General features: G+C 39.5%; 1 protein-coding gene across 5 annotated transcripts in view; it reads left to right on the top strand.

Moving 5' to 3' along the window:
• ZBTB40 (zinc finger and BTB domain containing 40) overlaps window positions 1-16,333 on the top strand; it is a 104,256-nt gene that overhangs the window by 55,299 nt on the left and 32,624 nt on the right. For all 5 annotated transcript variants that reach the window (XR_012130052.1, XR_012130050.1, XR_012130051.1 and 2 more), the window contains exons 2-6: window positions 496-1,268; window positions 1,743-1,876; window positions 9,295-9,487; window positions 10,105-10,247; window positions 13,868-14,060. Coding sequence is in view for 2 of the 5 variants with exons in the window: in XM_073233375.1 (XP_073089476.1) it covers window positions 575-1,268; window positions 1,743-1,876; window positions 9,295-9,487; window positions 10,105-10,247; window positions 13,868-14,060 (1,357 nt within the window). In the remaining 3 variants the exon portion in view is untranslated. The remainder of the gene's footprint in view (window positions 1-495; window positions 1,269-1,742; window positions 1,877-9,294; window positions 9,488-10,104; window positions 10,248-13,867; window positions 14,061-16,333) is intronic.

A 16,333-nucleotide genomic window follows, 5' to 3' on the forward strand; every position in this document is an offset into this window, starting at 1 on the left:
TGCTGCAGATAGGTCGAATGAGGTGAGGACATTGTATTACAAATCTCTGTGTATGTATCTGTCTCATTCAGTTGGCTGAGAACTCACTGGGAACGGGAACACATACAACACTGTGGTGACTTACAGCTTTGAAATCAGTGATACGGGCATGCCATCTGATGGCTATTTATCTTTAGGCTGGTTCTCTCCATCGCTCGTAGCTTCAGTCTCATCTGTGAAATGGGGAAGATAGAGTATCTTTTCCCTGAGTCACTGTGAGGATCAAATGAGACCATCTAGATGAAGCACTAAGCATAATCCCATTCACATAGTTAAACACATGACAATTATTATCATTGTTACTGATTTAGTATACCTGGCACAGTGCCGCTCCCTACTGACCAACATTTACTGAGAGAACGAGTGAACTGCCTTTTTGTTTGTTTCTGTATTTCATTAAAGGTGTTTCCTTGTGTGTCTGTGAAGTATTAACATGGTCTTTTTTGGTTTCTCTAGGATCTTGTGCTGATTCTCACAAAGTGGGTTCTGGAAGGAAAGAGAAAGAGAAGTCCTCAGGGCAGTGCTGATCAGGGCGATGGAGCTGCCCAACTATAGCCGGCAGCTGCTGCAGCAGCTCTACACTCTGTGCAAGGAGCAGCAGTTCTGTGACTGCACCATTTCCATTGGTACCATTTACTTCAGGGCCCACAAGCTTGTCCTGGCTGCTGCCAGCCTCCTATTCAAAACCCTGCTGGACAACACAGACACCATCTCCATTGATGCATCTGTGGTGAGCCCTGAGGAATTTGCCCTCTTGTTAGAAATCATGTACACTGGCAGACTACCTGTGGGCAAGCACAACTTCTCCAAGATCATCTCTTTAGCCGACAGCCTACAGATGTTTGATGTGGCCGTTAGTTGTAAAAATCTTCTGACCAACCTCGTAAACTGCTCTGTTCAGAGTCAGGTGGTGAGGGATATCTCCATACCATCCTCAGAGTCATTCAGGAAGGAATCAGAGAAGCCTGAAGAGGAAATCCTTTCCTCTGAGGGTGCTGGAGAGCCTCATTCTTCCCCAGAGGGCTCCACCCCTCCAGGGGTCCCTGTGAAAGCTGAGACTGAGGAAGCAGTCCATCAGGTAGCACAAGACATGAGTGTGGACCCTTCCACTGCCCGGGAGGTGCACGGGAACGCAGATCCAGTGGAGATACCTCGTGCAGCTGAAGTTGATTCCCCCTCCCCTGTTGCACAAACCTTCAGTGAGGCCAAGGAGGCAAGCACAGAACCAGGTAATACGCACTCAGTAGTTGTTTAGTAAACTGTTCTTCTGTTGTCAATTACTAGATTCAGTAATTTTCATGTATTTTTTTGTTTCATTGATAAATTTACCAAAGACCACCATTGGACAAAGAAACAAAATCTAGGCCAATCCCACACAAAATCCAATGCAGCACTCCTCTGGGGCTTCTTTTAAAAGTGTCTGTGTTTTTGAATGTTGCAAGTCTGAAGGTGAAATACAGAGCAGAAAAGTAGTTTTGAAGTAACAGGGTGCTATGTTTGATACTTACTGTTTTGACCAGGATGAGGATGGCACAGAGGAGGAAGCTGCTCAGAGACACTGTCCTCTGTTACTCATAATGATGTGCAAGATGTCAGTTACAAACACAGTGGATGATGGAAAGGTTCTCAGACAACTTAAACTTTAAAAAATCATTTTGAGTAATGAATCACATTTTTTTTGTTTTGTTTTGTTTTACATTCAGAGTATGAGAGGCAACAGTACCAGCTAAGTTTTCTTCTAGAAAATGAAAATATCTTCTCAGATGCACTCTTGATTTCCCAGGATGTCTTAAAAAGACTAGAAGAATGTTCAGAAATTAAAGGTGCACAGAAGGAGGTAGGTCCTGTTTTATTTGTTTGCTAGTTTAGTATTCTCAGGATACCAGATCAGCTTCCCATATTGGGCAAAAATATGAAAATGCAAAATTCCCCAAGGTCTCAATTATTTCAAACTTAAATATATGTATTTTTTACATTTATTCCTTAAAGGGAAATCTCGCATAAGTACTAGGAAAGATATTTTCAAAAAGAAGCTATGTTTTGATCGCCAGGTGAACCCCAGCTTACAACTGGTTCTGATCCAGGATCATAATGATTGCACCATTCCCGCCTGATTACTGAAGGGTAAAACGAGGCAGAAGGTAGTCATGCTTAACTCCACATCAGAGATTGAGTAATAAAAACAAAAAATAGCAAATACTCAAAACATAATACAAAAAGGATTTACTATAAACTTATATAGTAAATCTCATCCAATGTTTAGGAATACAATGGTCATTTTCAGACATAAACCAATAATGGTGAACATTTATTGAATACTTATACTTGGTACATGTTATTTAGTCCTCACAAAGATTATTAAGGCAGATACTATGTTACTCTTTTTTATCACCGTTTTATGGATGAGAAAACTGTCTCAAAGAGGTGATGTAACTTGGCCAAGGTCACAGAGCTTGTGAGACTCTGAGCAAGAATTCAAACCTAACATTCTGACTGTAGAGCTTTCTGTTACATACTGAGTTATACTGCCTCCCAGTGTGTATGTATAAATGTTTAGGAATTGCCTGACAGAAAACTGCCATATGGTTATCATGCTCTATTTCTTAGCTGACCTTTTCTTTATTCAGTGCATCAGGGAGTTGCATTACCAACAGCGGGCTGTCTTATTACCTGGTGGCTCACACCTTGACCCTGAGGGATTGACTCCACCTTGTCCCTGTGCTTCCTGTTCTGGGAGGGACTGAGGGGGTAAGAGGGCACCGTCCCTGCAGGATTGCTCATCTGATGGGGCCAGAGTGGGGATGACTCCCATGTTGCCGTAGGCAATTTAGAATCTCTTAGTTAATGTTATCCAAGCAATAAATGCTTTTTTACTATTTAAATATTTCCCTGATTCATAGAAAGTTACTTAAAAAAAAACTCAAGGTCAAGTATTTGTTTTAACCATGATTAATTGGCAGGTGGCTATAAATTGTTTTCCTGAGAGAGAAGATGTTTACAAGGCGGCTAACCCTGAAGACTCTCGGGGAGTTTTCAAGTTGGAAATCCTTGGTGCTCTTTGAGCTGATTATGCTGAAGGACATTATGGTTTTATATTTTTGCACTTGGATGTTCTCTTAACTGTTCAATCCATCATTTTTGTCACTAGTTTGTTACCTTGATAGCTTACAGACACACCTCTTCATTTCCTCTCTTCAGACTTCCTCTCCACATAACTTTGGTTACAGAGAGGAAGCATTCTTCTTTAGATCAACAATACTCAAATTATTAGTGTCACCTGTGTATTTACTTGAACTATCTTATGCATTGTTTTTCTAACATTGGTATATACCTGAAAGTGTCTGGCACATAACAGGTCCTCAAGAAATGTTTGCTGTACATGGATTCATTAAACATTCTCCCCCACCCTATAGCTGCTGCCAGTTCTTGTACTAATCTTTTGATAGCATTAACATTAATAGTACCTTAAAAGAAACTGATTCACGGTTGGTGATCATTATAGGCTTATGTTATTTCTTCCCTGGTTTTAGAGTCCAGAATAAGAAAGAGCTCTACAAATCACTTGATAGCTGTATTTAAAATGGATTCTGTTATATTCCATAATAAATCTTTCAGCTGCAGAAAGAAAAAGAGAAAAAATACTCTAAGAACATGAGATTAAATTAAAGTACAAAGTTGGGAGATCCTGCTTTGTACTCAGGCCCTGCACCTCTCTCTTTTCTTTCTGTTAGACAGTGTTATTGAGGTATGATTGATGTACAGCAAACCATACATATTTAAAGTATACAGTTTGATAAGTTTTGAAACCTGAAACCATCCCCACAACCAAAATAATGATCATATCATCCATCACCCCTAACATTTTCTTCATGCCACTCTGTAATCTTTCCCTCCTGCCCCTCTCCACTCACTCATCCCCATGTAGTACTGATCTCAGTTTGCATTTTCCACAGTATTATAAAAACATATCCATGTAAGTCTATATTCTTTTTGGTCTGGCTTCTTGCATTCAGCTTAATTATTTTGAGGTTTATCCATATTGTTGCATGTTTATTCCTTTTTATTGATGAGCAGTGTTCCAAGGTGGGATATACAATTTATCCATCTCTATCATTTAATCTGTGTAGGCCTTAATTTCCTAATTTATAAAATGGGGATGTCATCACCTGCATTGTAGGACAATTGTGAGATTAAGATTATTTATGTAAAACTCATACTAAAATGCCACGCATACAGAGGAGGCTCAATAGGTGGCAATTGCTATTGTTTTTGTTTATACACTAACTCAGTATTTTTAGACTTACTTGACCTTAAAACCCCTTTTTTACTTAATGCCTTATAATTTCCTAGTGCCATGGTCATTTACTCTGACATAGAAGATGGTTTGCTGTTACTTTAAGTTTAATTTTGCAAGTCATCTTTCATATAGGCACATTCCCATTTAGGAGTACCTTCCTGAACTATAGATACAGTGTCTCACGCAAAGCCCTCAGTCTCTACGGCTTTGTTAAAATGTAAGATGTACACCTCATTTCCAGAGAGTCCGATTCTTAGGTTGTGGAACTTCGGAATCTACATTTTTAGCAGATTCCCCATTTGCTGTTTAAGTATCTGTAAGCTATATTTCTGAGAAGCACTGCTGGAGAATTTGTTGGCTTAGAAAATTCTTAGTACATTATGGCAAATGTCACCAGTCTGTGCTGATGCAGATCAGTGTTTTGAGGGGCCACCGACTCCTCATTTTTTCCCAAGTGTTACTCCTTGTTTACTCCTTGATTCAGCGCATATTTACTGAGCAATTTGCATGTGCCAGGCATTGAGCTAGTTGCTAGGAAAATAAATGTAAAGATTGGATCCCTATTCTTATAAAGTGTCATGACAGCAAAGCAAAGAAATCCTGCCACACACGTAATTATTTTTTGGAGTCACCAAACTACAGCAAATCACCCAAAGGCCTCGGTGTGGAAAGCATTTAAGAAGTGCTCACTTGGAACATCATTCTACAGTTCATCTACAGTTGTTCAGGTTGTTTGGGTTTTGTTGTTTGTTGTTTTTCTGTTTATGTATTTTTGGCTCCCAAGGAGCTTGGAATGCTTTCTGTTGCTGGTTGTTGTTATTTAGCTAATCATCATAGCATTAAAAAGACAGCTTAACATTAAAAATTATCTATGCTTAGATGTCTAATTGTGAGGCTTGTTACAGCTTGTGAATGATGTCTGGTTGAGATGGGCTGGCCTGTTACTTTTCTGAAGGGCAGCCATGGGTGTGAATCTGGCCTGGGCTGAGTTGAGGAAGGACACCCCAAAACACTGTCCTTATTATTTTATTTCCTGAGATAAATGATGAAAGGTGGCAACGCCATTCCCTGAGCAGTGATTGCGGCAGCATGAGAAGAGGCTGGGCGGCTTGGCTTGTGTGAAACCAAAGCCAAAACTGATCAAGGAGAAACCTCCTGGGTGCTGGGAGGGGAAAGTGTCTTCTGCCTGTCTTTATCTCCGTGTAATATCCCCTACCCGTGAGAACAAGCAGATGCTGACCTAAGAGGCTTTCCGGCTGAACTGAGTAAAACCTGTATTTAAAGGCAGACTCCTACTTTTTCTCAGCTCTTAACGCTAGAACTTTTAATTGTCTTTCTTTATTTCTAGCCATGTCCCTGCTTTTAATTAATTGTGTATATAGCCAAGTGTATCTTTGACTTGAAAAAGGAGGTAACTTTTTCTACTATTGATTTCCTTCCTGTTTGATCCACTTTTCCCCTTAAGTTCTAGAAAGACTCCCAAAGCTGAAGACCTTGCAGCATTTTTTTTTTCTACTTCAACTTTGTTTCAAAGGCAAATAAGTCTCCTCTCCTACGTGAATCTGATGTTTTCAACTGAGTCAGTACTTTGGAGATTTGCAGGCTGTGTTTTGTGGACTGTGTTCCCTGACAGTGTAGGGTAACTCTCTTGAGAAGAGACTTAATAAGATTCATTTTAGAGGCCTATGAGAGATGAAAATAAGTTGCTGTTTTTTCAAATCTCTTTTCTGCTAATTGTAAGTTTAAGATATGGAGCTATAGATAGAAGGGCTTGTGGTTCTATGGCAAGGGATTTTATTCAGTTAAACATTTATTAAGCACCTATTATGTACCAATGTCTGTAATCATTGAGACCAGGAAGAATGGTACAGATTATCTAAATACTACTCAGTGCTCACAAGGATGTTGATTCAATAAGTCCAGTAGAATCAGTATAAATGGATTTGGTTACACTCCAGATTTGAAAGTTGCAGCTGGTAAAAGGGGTGCCAGGTAGGTGGGATAAGCTCAGTGTTTCATCCAGGGACTTTTGTTTACTAGCCATGCAACCCTGGGCGGGTTATTTCCCCTCTCTGACTCTCACTGAAGTAGTTGTAATAATGCTTCCTAGGACTGATGTGAGGAGTAAAGTAGATGGCACATAGGCACAGTTTCTGGCACAGGGTTGAACTGTTGCAGTCTGTATCATTATTGCCATCATCTGGCCCTTGTTATTCGGGGAAGCATGAGCAAATGAGTATAGTAGAACCCAAACAAACCCGAAGGCAATGGGAAAGTAAGTAAATTTAATTAAAAGAGCTGAGTGTAAGTGAAAAAGTAAATGGTTTTTCTTGTAGAACAGTGGGAAAGGAAACCGTCCCATCTTTAAATATATGGTTTGTAGTTCACCCATAAAGTACTTTGATTACACATGTGACCATGAATTGGTACGAATTTTTTTGAAGTACCTTTAACTCTGAGAATCAGAAGAGTTCCATATGTATGGTTAAAGAACAAAACTGTTTCGGTCCATCTCTTTGAGTTCTGTTATGTGACAGCAGTCAGTGAACCTCAGTCTGTTGCAATATGTGACACCCTTCTGTTTAGGCAGATAACACTATTTTGGAAAAGGGCTTCCTCCGCTGCGAAGCCCCAGGCAGCTTAAGGGGCTGATGGAGTAACAGTTAAAACATGGGCTCTGGTGCAGTTCCCCGTTAGGTTCTAGAAGAAAGAGCAGAGAGCAGGGCTGTCCTAGCAGCTTACTGCTCCATCCTGGCTTTTCATCAGCCCACCCCAGCTTGTCATCCCAGATGGTCACACCCTGGTGTCACTGCTGAGCAAGGGAGTTAACAAATGTTTTAATTTCACTGCTGAGCAGTTCTGCAGAGGAGGAGACAGCAGAGAGGATAATGAGAAGCACATCAGATGCCACCATTGATGAAAGCTTCTCTTCCCCACTGGCTCAAATGATAACTAGACAAATTGGATACTGAGAGAGGTGGATTTGGGCTATTCAGAGAGCTTCAGGTGAAAAAACTACTGGTCTGGACTAGCATGAGATGGCTATGTGCATTATTAGTTAAGATGCATAAAAGGAATAAAGGAAAGGCAAGATAAAGCAGAAGAAACATGTTAACAATGAGTGGGGTCTGTATTAGGGGTCTATTGATTTGTAACAAGTTACTCTAAGTTTAGCAGTTTAAAAGAACAAACATTTATTACATCACAATTTCTGGGGTCAGGAATCCAGGCATGCTTAGCTGAGTCCCTGGCTCAGCGTCCCTGGCAGCGCTGCAGTTAAGGTATTGGCCAGAGCTGCAGATTTCTCGAGTCTCAGTTAGGGGACTGTCTCTTTCTAAGCTCGCTCACGTGGCTGTCGGCAGGCTTCAGAAGATCACGTCCAAGCTCATTCACTGACTGCTGGCTGGAGATATTTAGTTCCTTGCCACATGGGCCTCTCTGTAGGGCCACTCAAAACATGGCAGCTTGCATCCAGAGCAGAGACAGAGAGCACACATAGACAAGATGGAAGTCGTGGTGACCTGGAAGAGACATCCTATTACTTTTGCCATATTCTCTTCCTTAGAAGCACGTCATGAGGGTCAGCCCAAGGGCATGAATCCCTGGGATATTGGGAACCATTTTAGGGGCTACTTACCTCAGGTCCCTACTGTTGTCAGGGAAAAGGCATTCTAAACAGATTTTAGGTCACTAACAAAAACATGAAGATTGAATAAATGTGACCGAAGGGGATTAAGCATTCAGTGGATGTCATTACCCCATTTGTTTTATTATTTTTAAAATAGAGACAAGATGAGTTAACTTTAGGTTCATGGAAGTTATTTAATCCATTATAATGTCAGTGTGGATTACTAAACTGTGTTTTATCTAAGTTTACTTTGTAGATGACTAAAAATCATAGGAACCTTTTTTCCCCTCTTTAAGTTTAATTTAGCTTTATAAAGCCATTCTGTGATCAGGAAATAAGCTAAAGCAAAGCCAAGAAACAGAGAATCTAACTTATTTATAATTCCTGTTTATTTGGGAGGAGATGGGAAAGATAAAAATCTCTCTATACAAAAATTTTAAATGTATGATTGCCACCAGAATTTATAATAACTGTGTAGTTGAATTTTGCAACTGAACTCTGCATGTTCATGAAATCCTTCTTGCTGTGTATTTGGGATGTGGGGTTGTGTGTGTGTAGAAACTATAACTTTTTGCTTTCTAAAGACTTGTGAGATAACTTATTTAAATAGTATTAACACACAAGAAAAATTAAAGGTAGGCTGTAGTTTTGCCAAACAGAAATAAACAGACTTAGATGCATGAAATTAAGTTTTGGCTCTAGATTTTTTTCAAATTATTTCATGTCATTCATCATATTCAAATCACTTCAAATTATTTAATAAACTAGAAATATTAATCTTGCCCTCCAGTTGGCCTTCCTCCCATTTGTGTGAGAGATGCTATTTTTGTTGATTTTATCACTGGAGTTGCTGATGTTTTATACTCTAGCGGAGTCTAGATGGTGACATGTGGTGCTGAGACCTCTGAAGGATGAGGCACTTCTAGTAGAAACTGTGTGGCTCTAAACAGAAAGGATTAGAGAGCTGGTTTGCAGCATTATCTGTGTAAAGGTGATAATTAAAACTATATATGTGAGAGCTTTTCACAACAGAGAGAATAAAGGGGGGAAAATGAGTTGAGACCGGTCTGAAGTATTGCCTATGGTTATGGATTTGGAAGGATTAGTGAGGAATGCTGAAAAGGAGTGGTCAGAAAGGTGAGTGCTTATCTAAAATGCCTCTGTATTGGGAAATGAGATTGTGACACAGAGGCAAAAGTAATGTTAGATACCACAGAAAAGCCAAGAAGCTGGGTGGCAATCAAATTTTGAGGATCTTACTTGCTGAATCTAAAGAGAGTGTGGTTCTTACGGCTAGTAATCTCTCTTTCTGGTTACTTGTGTTCCACAGGCCATAATGGGATGTCTTGAGGGTGAAGAAGGACATTCAGCATTCCAGAGAATCCTGAGTAAAGTAAGAGCTAAGAGCCTGGATGTTCAGACTGTTGTGTCCCTGTTGCGGCTGTACCAAGATTCTAATCCTGCGGTAAAGGCAGCTTTGCTGGGCAGAAAGCCGGAGGAGGTAGCAGCAGTGCAGCCAAAAGGTAGGAGATTCTACGCACCTGAGCTGACTGAGTTTTATTCTGGGAAGAAGCTGTAAAGTTTGCTTCAGTGGTAAGTTTCTTCAGTGGCTTTGTTACTGTTAAGTGAATTTCACATAAACTCTACGTGTAATAACAGAAGCTGCATGTTAACTATACACGAATTAAATTTAAGTCTCTATTTCTAGCTTCTAGTTAACTAGTCTGACACCTTGAAGTTGGAGAATATCATCAATGCTCTCCTGCCTTTCAAAAAACCACACGTCCAAATCAATGTTACGAGTGCCCAGGGTGAACTGGTTGGCTGACAGCACTTAAAAGCTGAAGTCTCTCTAGTTTGGGTTAGGTACAAAGCAGTGGCCTTGCCAACCAGAACGTTAACCTCTGGCTGGCTCTGCAGCTTTTGTGTTTCGACAGATAAATGAAACATTTTTCCTTTCATAGAGTTTAAACGGAATAATAAAGTATTTTCCTCTCCAAAAAGAGATTCTGCATTTGGGTGCTCAAAATAGACTGAGAATCACTTTCCTATTCTGTTAGATCTCTCTTGACAAACCATGCTGTCATTTTCTTCAAATTGACTAGCTTCTGTTGTGTGTCTCTAACTCTTTCTCCCCCAGGGAGCGCCAAGGAGGGAAAGACCTTGTCTGTTCTGTTGCTAGAACACAAAGAGGACCTGATCCGGTGTGTGACACAGCTGAGACCTATTGTGGAGTTCCTGGAGACCACCAAGGAGGAATTCCTGACTGGCCCTGAGAAACGGGTAACTGTGTTGAGCATCTCTTCCTCCCTTCTGATTTCATACAGCACTTTTTAAAGCCTCTTTGGTGGCACATAGCACTTTCTACCTTGCAGTAATTTTGTTGGTACTGCATAGTAAGCTCCTTGAAGCTCAGATTCTTGATTCATGCCTCTTTGCATCCCTTGCAGCAGCTTGGTGAGGGTCTTGCACATTGTAGTCATACATGAAATGCTCAGATATGGCGATGGGTGGATATTCCTGCTCTGATTCAATGAGTTTTTAACAAAAAATAGTTGCCTCAAGAGTTAACATCATTAGGTGCATTTGTAATTATTGTGATACTTTTCCTCTTTACATTAAGGACACACTGTTCGTCTGTAGAAAATTGGGGAAAACAAACAAGAAGACAAAAAAATTCAAATCTCCTGCCATCTCACCTCTCAGAGATGATGACTACCAACATTGTGGAGCATGTAGTCCTACTCTTTCTCATTTGGATCATCCTGGAATAGGGATGAACAGAATGTACAATTTTATGACTTGGGGTTTTTATTTGATACATTATGAATACATTTCCATCCCTATAATATGGATTTGGGGACTTATGTTGTATTCTGGCTGATGGACATACCATAACTCATTAATTCTTTATTGTTGGGCATTTGTTTCCAGTTTTTTCCTTTTTAAGTGATGTTGCAGAAAACATCCTTGCACACAAATTTGCATAATTCTCAAATTATTCCCTCAGTATAATTTTTAGGAGATATAATTTTGGAATAGAGAGTATAAAAAATTTCAAGTGTTTGATATAATTGCCAAATTGCCCTTCAGGAAGGTTGTACCAATTTACTCTCCCACCAGCTAGTAAAATCCTCATAAAACTGCTAGCATGACTTTTCAAGTCAACTAGATAACTGTATTTGTTGGTGTTACTGATTTCAAGTTTGTGCTAAAAATATTTTTATACCTGGAAGGAAGGAACAGGGACAGAGAACTTCTGTGGCATCAATTCCTGAAACTGGAATTGGCTGGGAAGTGGCTTAAATACTCAGGAGAAAAAATGTTTAGAAACCACTGGTATAATGGCTAAGCACTAGATGAGTAGTAAAGACTGGATCCTAGATTTTCTTTTTCTCAGTGATCTTATATTGCTATTTTTTCATAGAAAATGGGAACAATCTTTAATCTCAGAGTTGTATTTTGTAAGTTAATTATGTTTAAAATTTTTTTAATTCCTTTGACCTTCTTAAAGAAAGTTAATATACAAAGTCAGGTTAAACCCCTGCTTTTTTCTTAGATTTCAGATTATATGTAATGTCAGACACTCAGTTTAAGTAAGTTGCTTATAGCTCGAGAAGTACCTGATTCCCTGTCTACAGATTTCATTCGATTATTCATACCAACCTTTTCCTTATTAGCTAGATTGAATACATCCCTTGAACTGTTTCATTATCTTGGTAAAACAAGGGAAGAGCCCAGACAGCTTCATTCTCTGCAGCAAGGCAAACCATGCTGTCATTTTCTTCTGTCACTTTCAGTTTACTGGACAGAAAGGGCTGAAGCAGAAGAACTTAAATTAGTTATAAATCACAACAACTTCTTTGGATTGGGGTTCAACCAGAACCTCATTAAGTTACTCCTTCTCACAAAAATTGAAGCAAAATAATACAGTGGGAGTGGAGAGGTGAATGCTGTTTAATAGCCGCAGCATCTGGGCGTCCTGTGGAGCACTCACCCAGGCCTGTAGAGCTGCTCCTCGTAGGGAGTGATGCTCATCCAGGCCCCGTGGTCCTGAGGTGTATATGCCTTGGATTCTGCACCACATGGTAAGTAGGAATATCTTCACTTCAGGATTGGAAACAAATAGAAAAGTAGTAATTACTCCAGGTGCTTATTCTGTGCTGTGCAGCATGCTGAGGACCTGTCAGACTTTACTAAATTCTACCCTCAGAACAACTTTATGAATCCTGGACATTTATCCTGATTTTAAAGATGATGAAACAGACACTTAAGAATGCTAAGCAGCTCACCCAGAGACACCACTGCTTGGAGCCAGTACTGGAACTCAGACTTGTAAACAAAGAACATTCCTTTAACCACTATATGCATAGTGCTTCCTAATAATATCAATGACCACCATTATTTAAAGATAACACATGTCCTAGAAGCTGTGTTAGGCTCTACAAGTAGCAACCTCATTTTATAGACTCTTCATAAACAACTGTGCAAGAGTTGATATTATTATTTTGCAGATGAGGAAAATAAGTTTCAAATAATTAAATAACTTGCCCAAGATCACACAGGCAGTAGATCTTGGAACGGGGGTTCAAACTAGATCTATCCTCTGGCTTTAAAGCCCATACCCATTCTTGACAGTATCTAGCAGCCTCATTATGTGTTAGGTATGATAGCACTGACATCAGTATGTTTTTAGTACAAGCTCTTAAATGTTAAAATATGATTCACTTAGTAGAAATCGAATATATTTTAGACTTTAAACAAAGAGAATGACTATGTTCTGTACTGACAGGGAATATGACAACAATTTATAATATGTACATTCCTTTCATATATATAATGTAGATATTCCTTTCATATTTATAAAATTAATTTGGTTTTAGAGCTGAATTCTTGACTTTCAGTGGGGGTTAATGTGATAATGGCAGTCCTCTGTCAGGCTAACGAGGCTGATCCGCCTCACTGTTTCTCTTGAGAGCTGGCAGTTTCCCAAAGGAAAGCTCAAAATTCAGTTCCTATTGAGTCTGTAGAGTGTATGTACTGAAGTAATCCCCTGCATTATCAGTTCTATCAGAGTCAAGTTATGCATAATGAGTCACAGTCCATTCAGAAATATTTCTTTTGTAATAGGGAAATATCTGTAAAATAACTGTACCATGTTTTGTTTTTTCAACCTTTTGCTGAACGTTTGCTGGTACCCTCTGGCCCAGAAAATCCTCTAGTACACCAAGAAAAAGGAATTGTGGGATGGAATGATGACTGGAGCAGATGATACATGGCCAGTGAGAAAGAGAGATGGATAAGAAAGAATCCACAAGAAAAATAATCCAGAAATGCACTTCACATTTGTTATTTTGGAGGCCACAGACTAATGTGTAAATTATCTGGGCATTCAAATTGCTGTGCAAATGTACAAGGAAGTAAAATAACAGAATTGCTCTGAAATTACAGGCTCTACCACTGCCGTATACTTCCTTGAACAGAGATTGATAAACACTATCACTGTATTACTTCATTGTCAGTCTGTTTCTCATGTATCACTGTATTAATTCATTGTTAGTCTGTTTCTCACGCTTAGTGTCTGAACAAAACAAATCTAAAGAACTAGATGTTAGCTTGCTGCTCTGCCATATAGGCCTAGCATAAGCATATTTTCACAAAATGCAAATTGTTGGAGGCAAAGAATATATACAGACCAGCAGTTGAGAAAGAATTTCATAGAACTGTTTGTTTGGAGAATGTTTTAGATTTTTACTGAGACAGAATAAGGAGGAGATGATGAAAAAGTGGTAGAGACCAGTAGAGGAGCAGGGCACATAATGCCATCTTGCTGGGTTCCAGTGGTGTGTCCGAAGCGCTTAGATGGCTGGTGACTGGTGTCTGCTTGGTTGCTTGCCATGCAGGTGGTACTGAACTGCTGTGAGAGCGGGACACCCAAGGAGACAATAGAAAATCTGTTGCAGAGAATGTCTGAAGAGAAAACCCTGACAGCTGAGAGTTTGGTGAAACTCCTTCAGGCTGTGAAGATGACATTCCCAAACTTGGGCCTGCTGCTGGAGAATTTGCAGAAATTAGCCATTTTGCCGAACACCACAGGTATTAGTTAATTATTGACTCTGGACTAGAACCACTCCTACAGAAAATTATAGCTTAGAACAAACACCCTTTTGGCTCCATGCTGGGGAGATGAGATAATGTTAAGAGATGCAATTTCACAACAGAAACTAGCTGCCACAAGTCAGTGATTCTCAGTGCTTCTTGGGCTAAGCTCAGAAATCAAGAATTGCTCTTCTCCATGAAGTTCCTATAGTGCAGGGTTGGTTTGTGTGGCTTTCCCTGTGCTGTCATGTGTCACCTGTGACTGCTTGAGGAGCAAATGGGCTTACAGAGCTCAGGATTTTATTATATTATTTTTTTTATTAAGGTGTCACTGATATACACTGTTATGAAGGTTTCACATAAAAAACATTGTGGTTAGTACATTCACCCATATTGTCAAGTCCCCCTCATACCGCATTGAAGTCACTGTTCATCAGCGTAGTAAGATGCCACAGAGTCACTACTTGTCTTCTCCATTCTACATGTTCTTCCCTGTGAACCCCCCCACACCATGTGTACCAATCATAATACCCCTCAATCCCCTTCTCCCTCCCTTCCCACCCACCTTCCCACACTCCACCCCTTTGGTAATCGCTAGTGGCTTCTTGGAGTCTGTGAGTCTGCTGCTGTTTTGTTCCTTCAGTTTTGCTTTGCTGTTATAACAACAACTCTACAAATAAAGGAAATCATTTGGTACTTGTCTTTCTCTGCCTGGCTTATTTCACTGAGCATAATACCCTCTAGCTCCATCCATGTTGTTGCAAATGGTAGGATTTGTTTTCTTCTTATGGCTGAATAATATTCCATTGTGTATATGGACCACATCTTCTTTATCTGTTAATCTACTGATGGACACTTCCATATCTTGGCTATTGTAAATAGTGCTGCAGTAAACATAGGGGTGCATATGTCTTTTTGAACCAGGGATCTTGTTTTCTTCGGGTAAATTTCTAGGAGTGGAATTCCTGGGTCAAATGGTATTTCTATTTTTAGTTTTTTGAGGAACCTCCATATTGCTTTCCACAATGGTTGAACTAATTTACATTCCCACCAGCAGTGTAGGAGGGTTCCCCTTTCTCTGCATCCTCGCCAGCATTTGTTGTTCCATGTCTTTTCGATGTTGGCCATCCTAAATGGTATGAGGTGATATCTCATTGTGTTTTTAATGTGCATTTCCCTGATAATTAGTGATGAGGAGCCTCTTTCCATGTGCCTGTTGGCCATCTGAATTTCTTCTCTGGAGAATTGTCTGTTCATATCCTATGCCCATTTTTTAATTGGGTTATTTGGTTTTTTGTTGTTAAGGCACGTGAGTTCTTTATATATTTTGGATGTTAACCCCTTGTCCGATATGTTGTTTACAAATATATTCTCCCATACTGTAGGATGTCTTTTTGTTTGGTGTCCTTTGCTGTACAGAAACTTTTTAGCTTGATGCAGTCTCATGTATTCATTTTGCTATTGCTTCTCTTGCCCGAGAAGATGTATTCAGAATGCCTGAGAAGATGTGTTCAGAAAAAAAGTTACTCATGTTTATATTCAAGAGATTTTTGCCTATATTTTCTTCTAAGAGTTTTATGGTTTCATGACTTACATTCAGGTCTTTGATCCATTTTGAGTTTACTTTTGTGTATGGAGTTAAACAATAACCCAGTTTCATTCTCTTACATGTAGCTGTCGAGTTTTGCCAACACCAGCTGTTGAAGAGGCTGTCATTTCCCCATTGTATATCCATGGTTCCTTTATCATATATTAATTGACCATATGTGCTTGGGTTTATATCTGGGCTCTCAGTTCTGTTCCACTGATCTATGGGTCTGTTCTTGTGCCAGTACCAAATTATCTTGATTACTGTGGCTTTGTAGTAGAGCTTGAAGTCGGGGAGGGTAATTCCCCCTGCTTTATTCTTTCTTAGGATTGCTTTGGCTATATGGGGTCTTTGGGGTTCCATATGAATTTTAAAACTGTTTTCTCTAGCTTGTTAAAGAATGCTGTTGGTATTTTGATAGGGATTGCATTGAATCTGTAGATTTCTTTAGGCAGGATAGCCATTTTGACAATATTAATTCTTCCTATCCATGACTACAGGGTATATTTCCATTTATTGGTGTCTTCTTTAGTTTCTCTCATGAGTGTCTTGTAGTTTTCAGGGTATAGATCTTTCACTTCCTTGGTTAGGTTTATCCCTAGGTATTTTGTTCCTTTTGATACAATTGTGAATGGAATTGTTTTCCTGATTTCTCTTTCTGCTAGTTCATCATTAGTATATA

This window comes from Manis javanica, chromosome 4, assembly GCF_040802235.1.
Source record: "Manis javanica isolate MJ-LG chromosome 4, MJ_LKY, whole genome shotgun sequence".
Taxonomy (NCBI): Eukaryota; Metazoa; Chordata; class Mammalia; order Pholidota; family Manidae; genus Manis; species Manis javanica.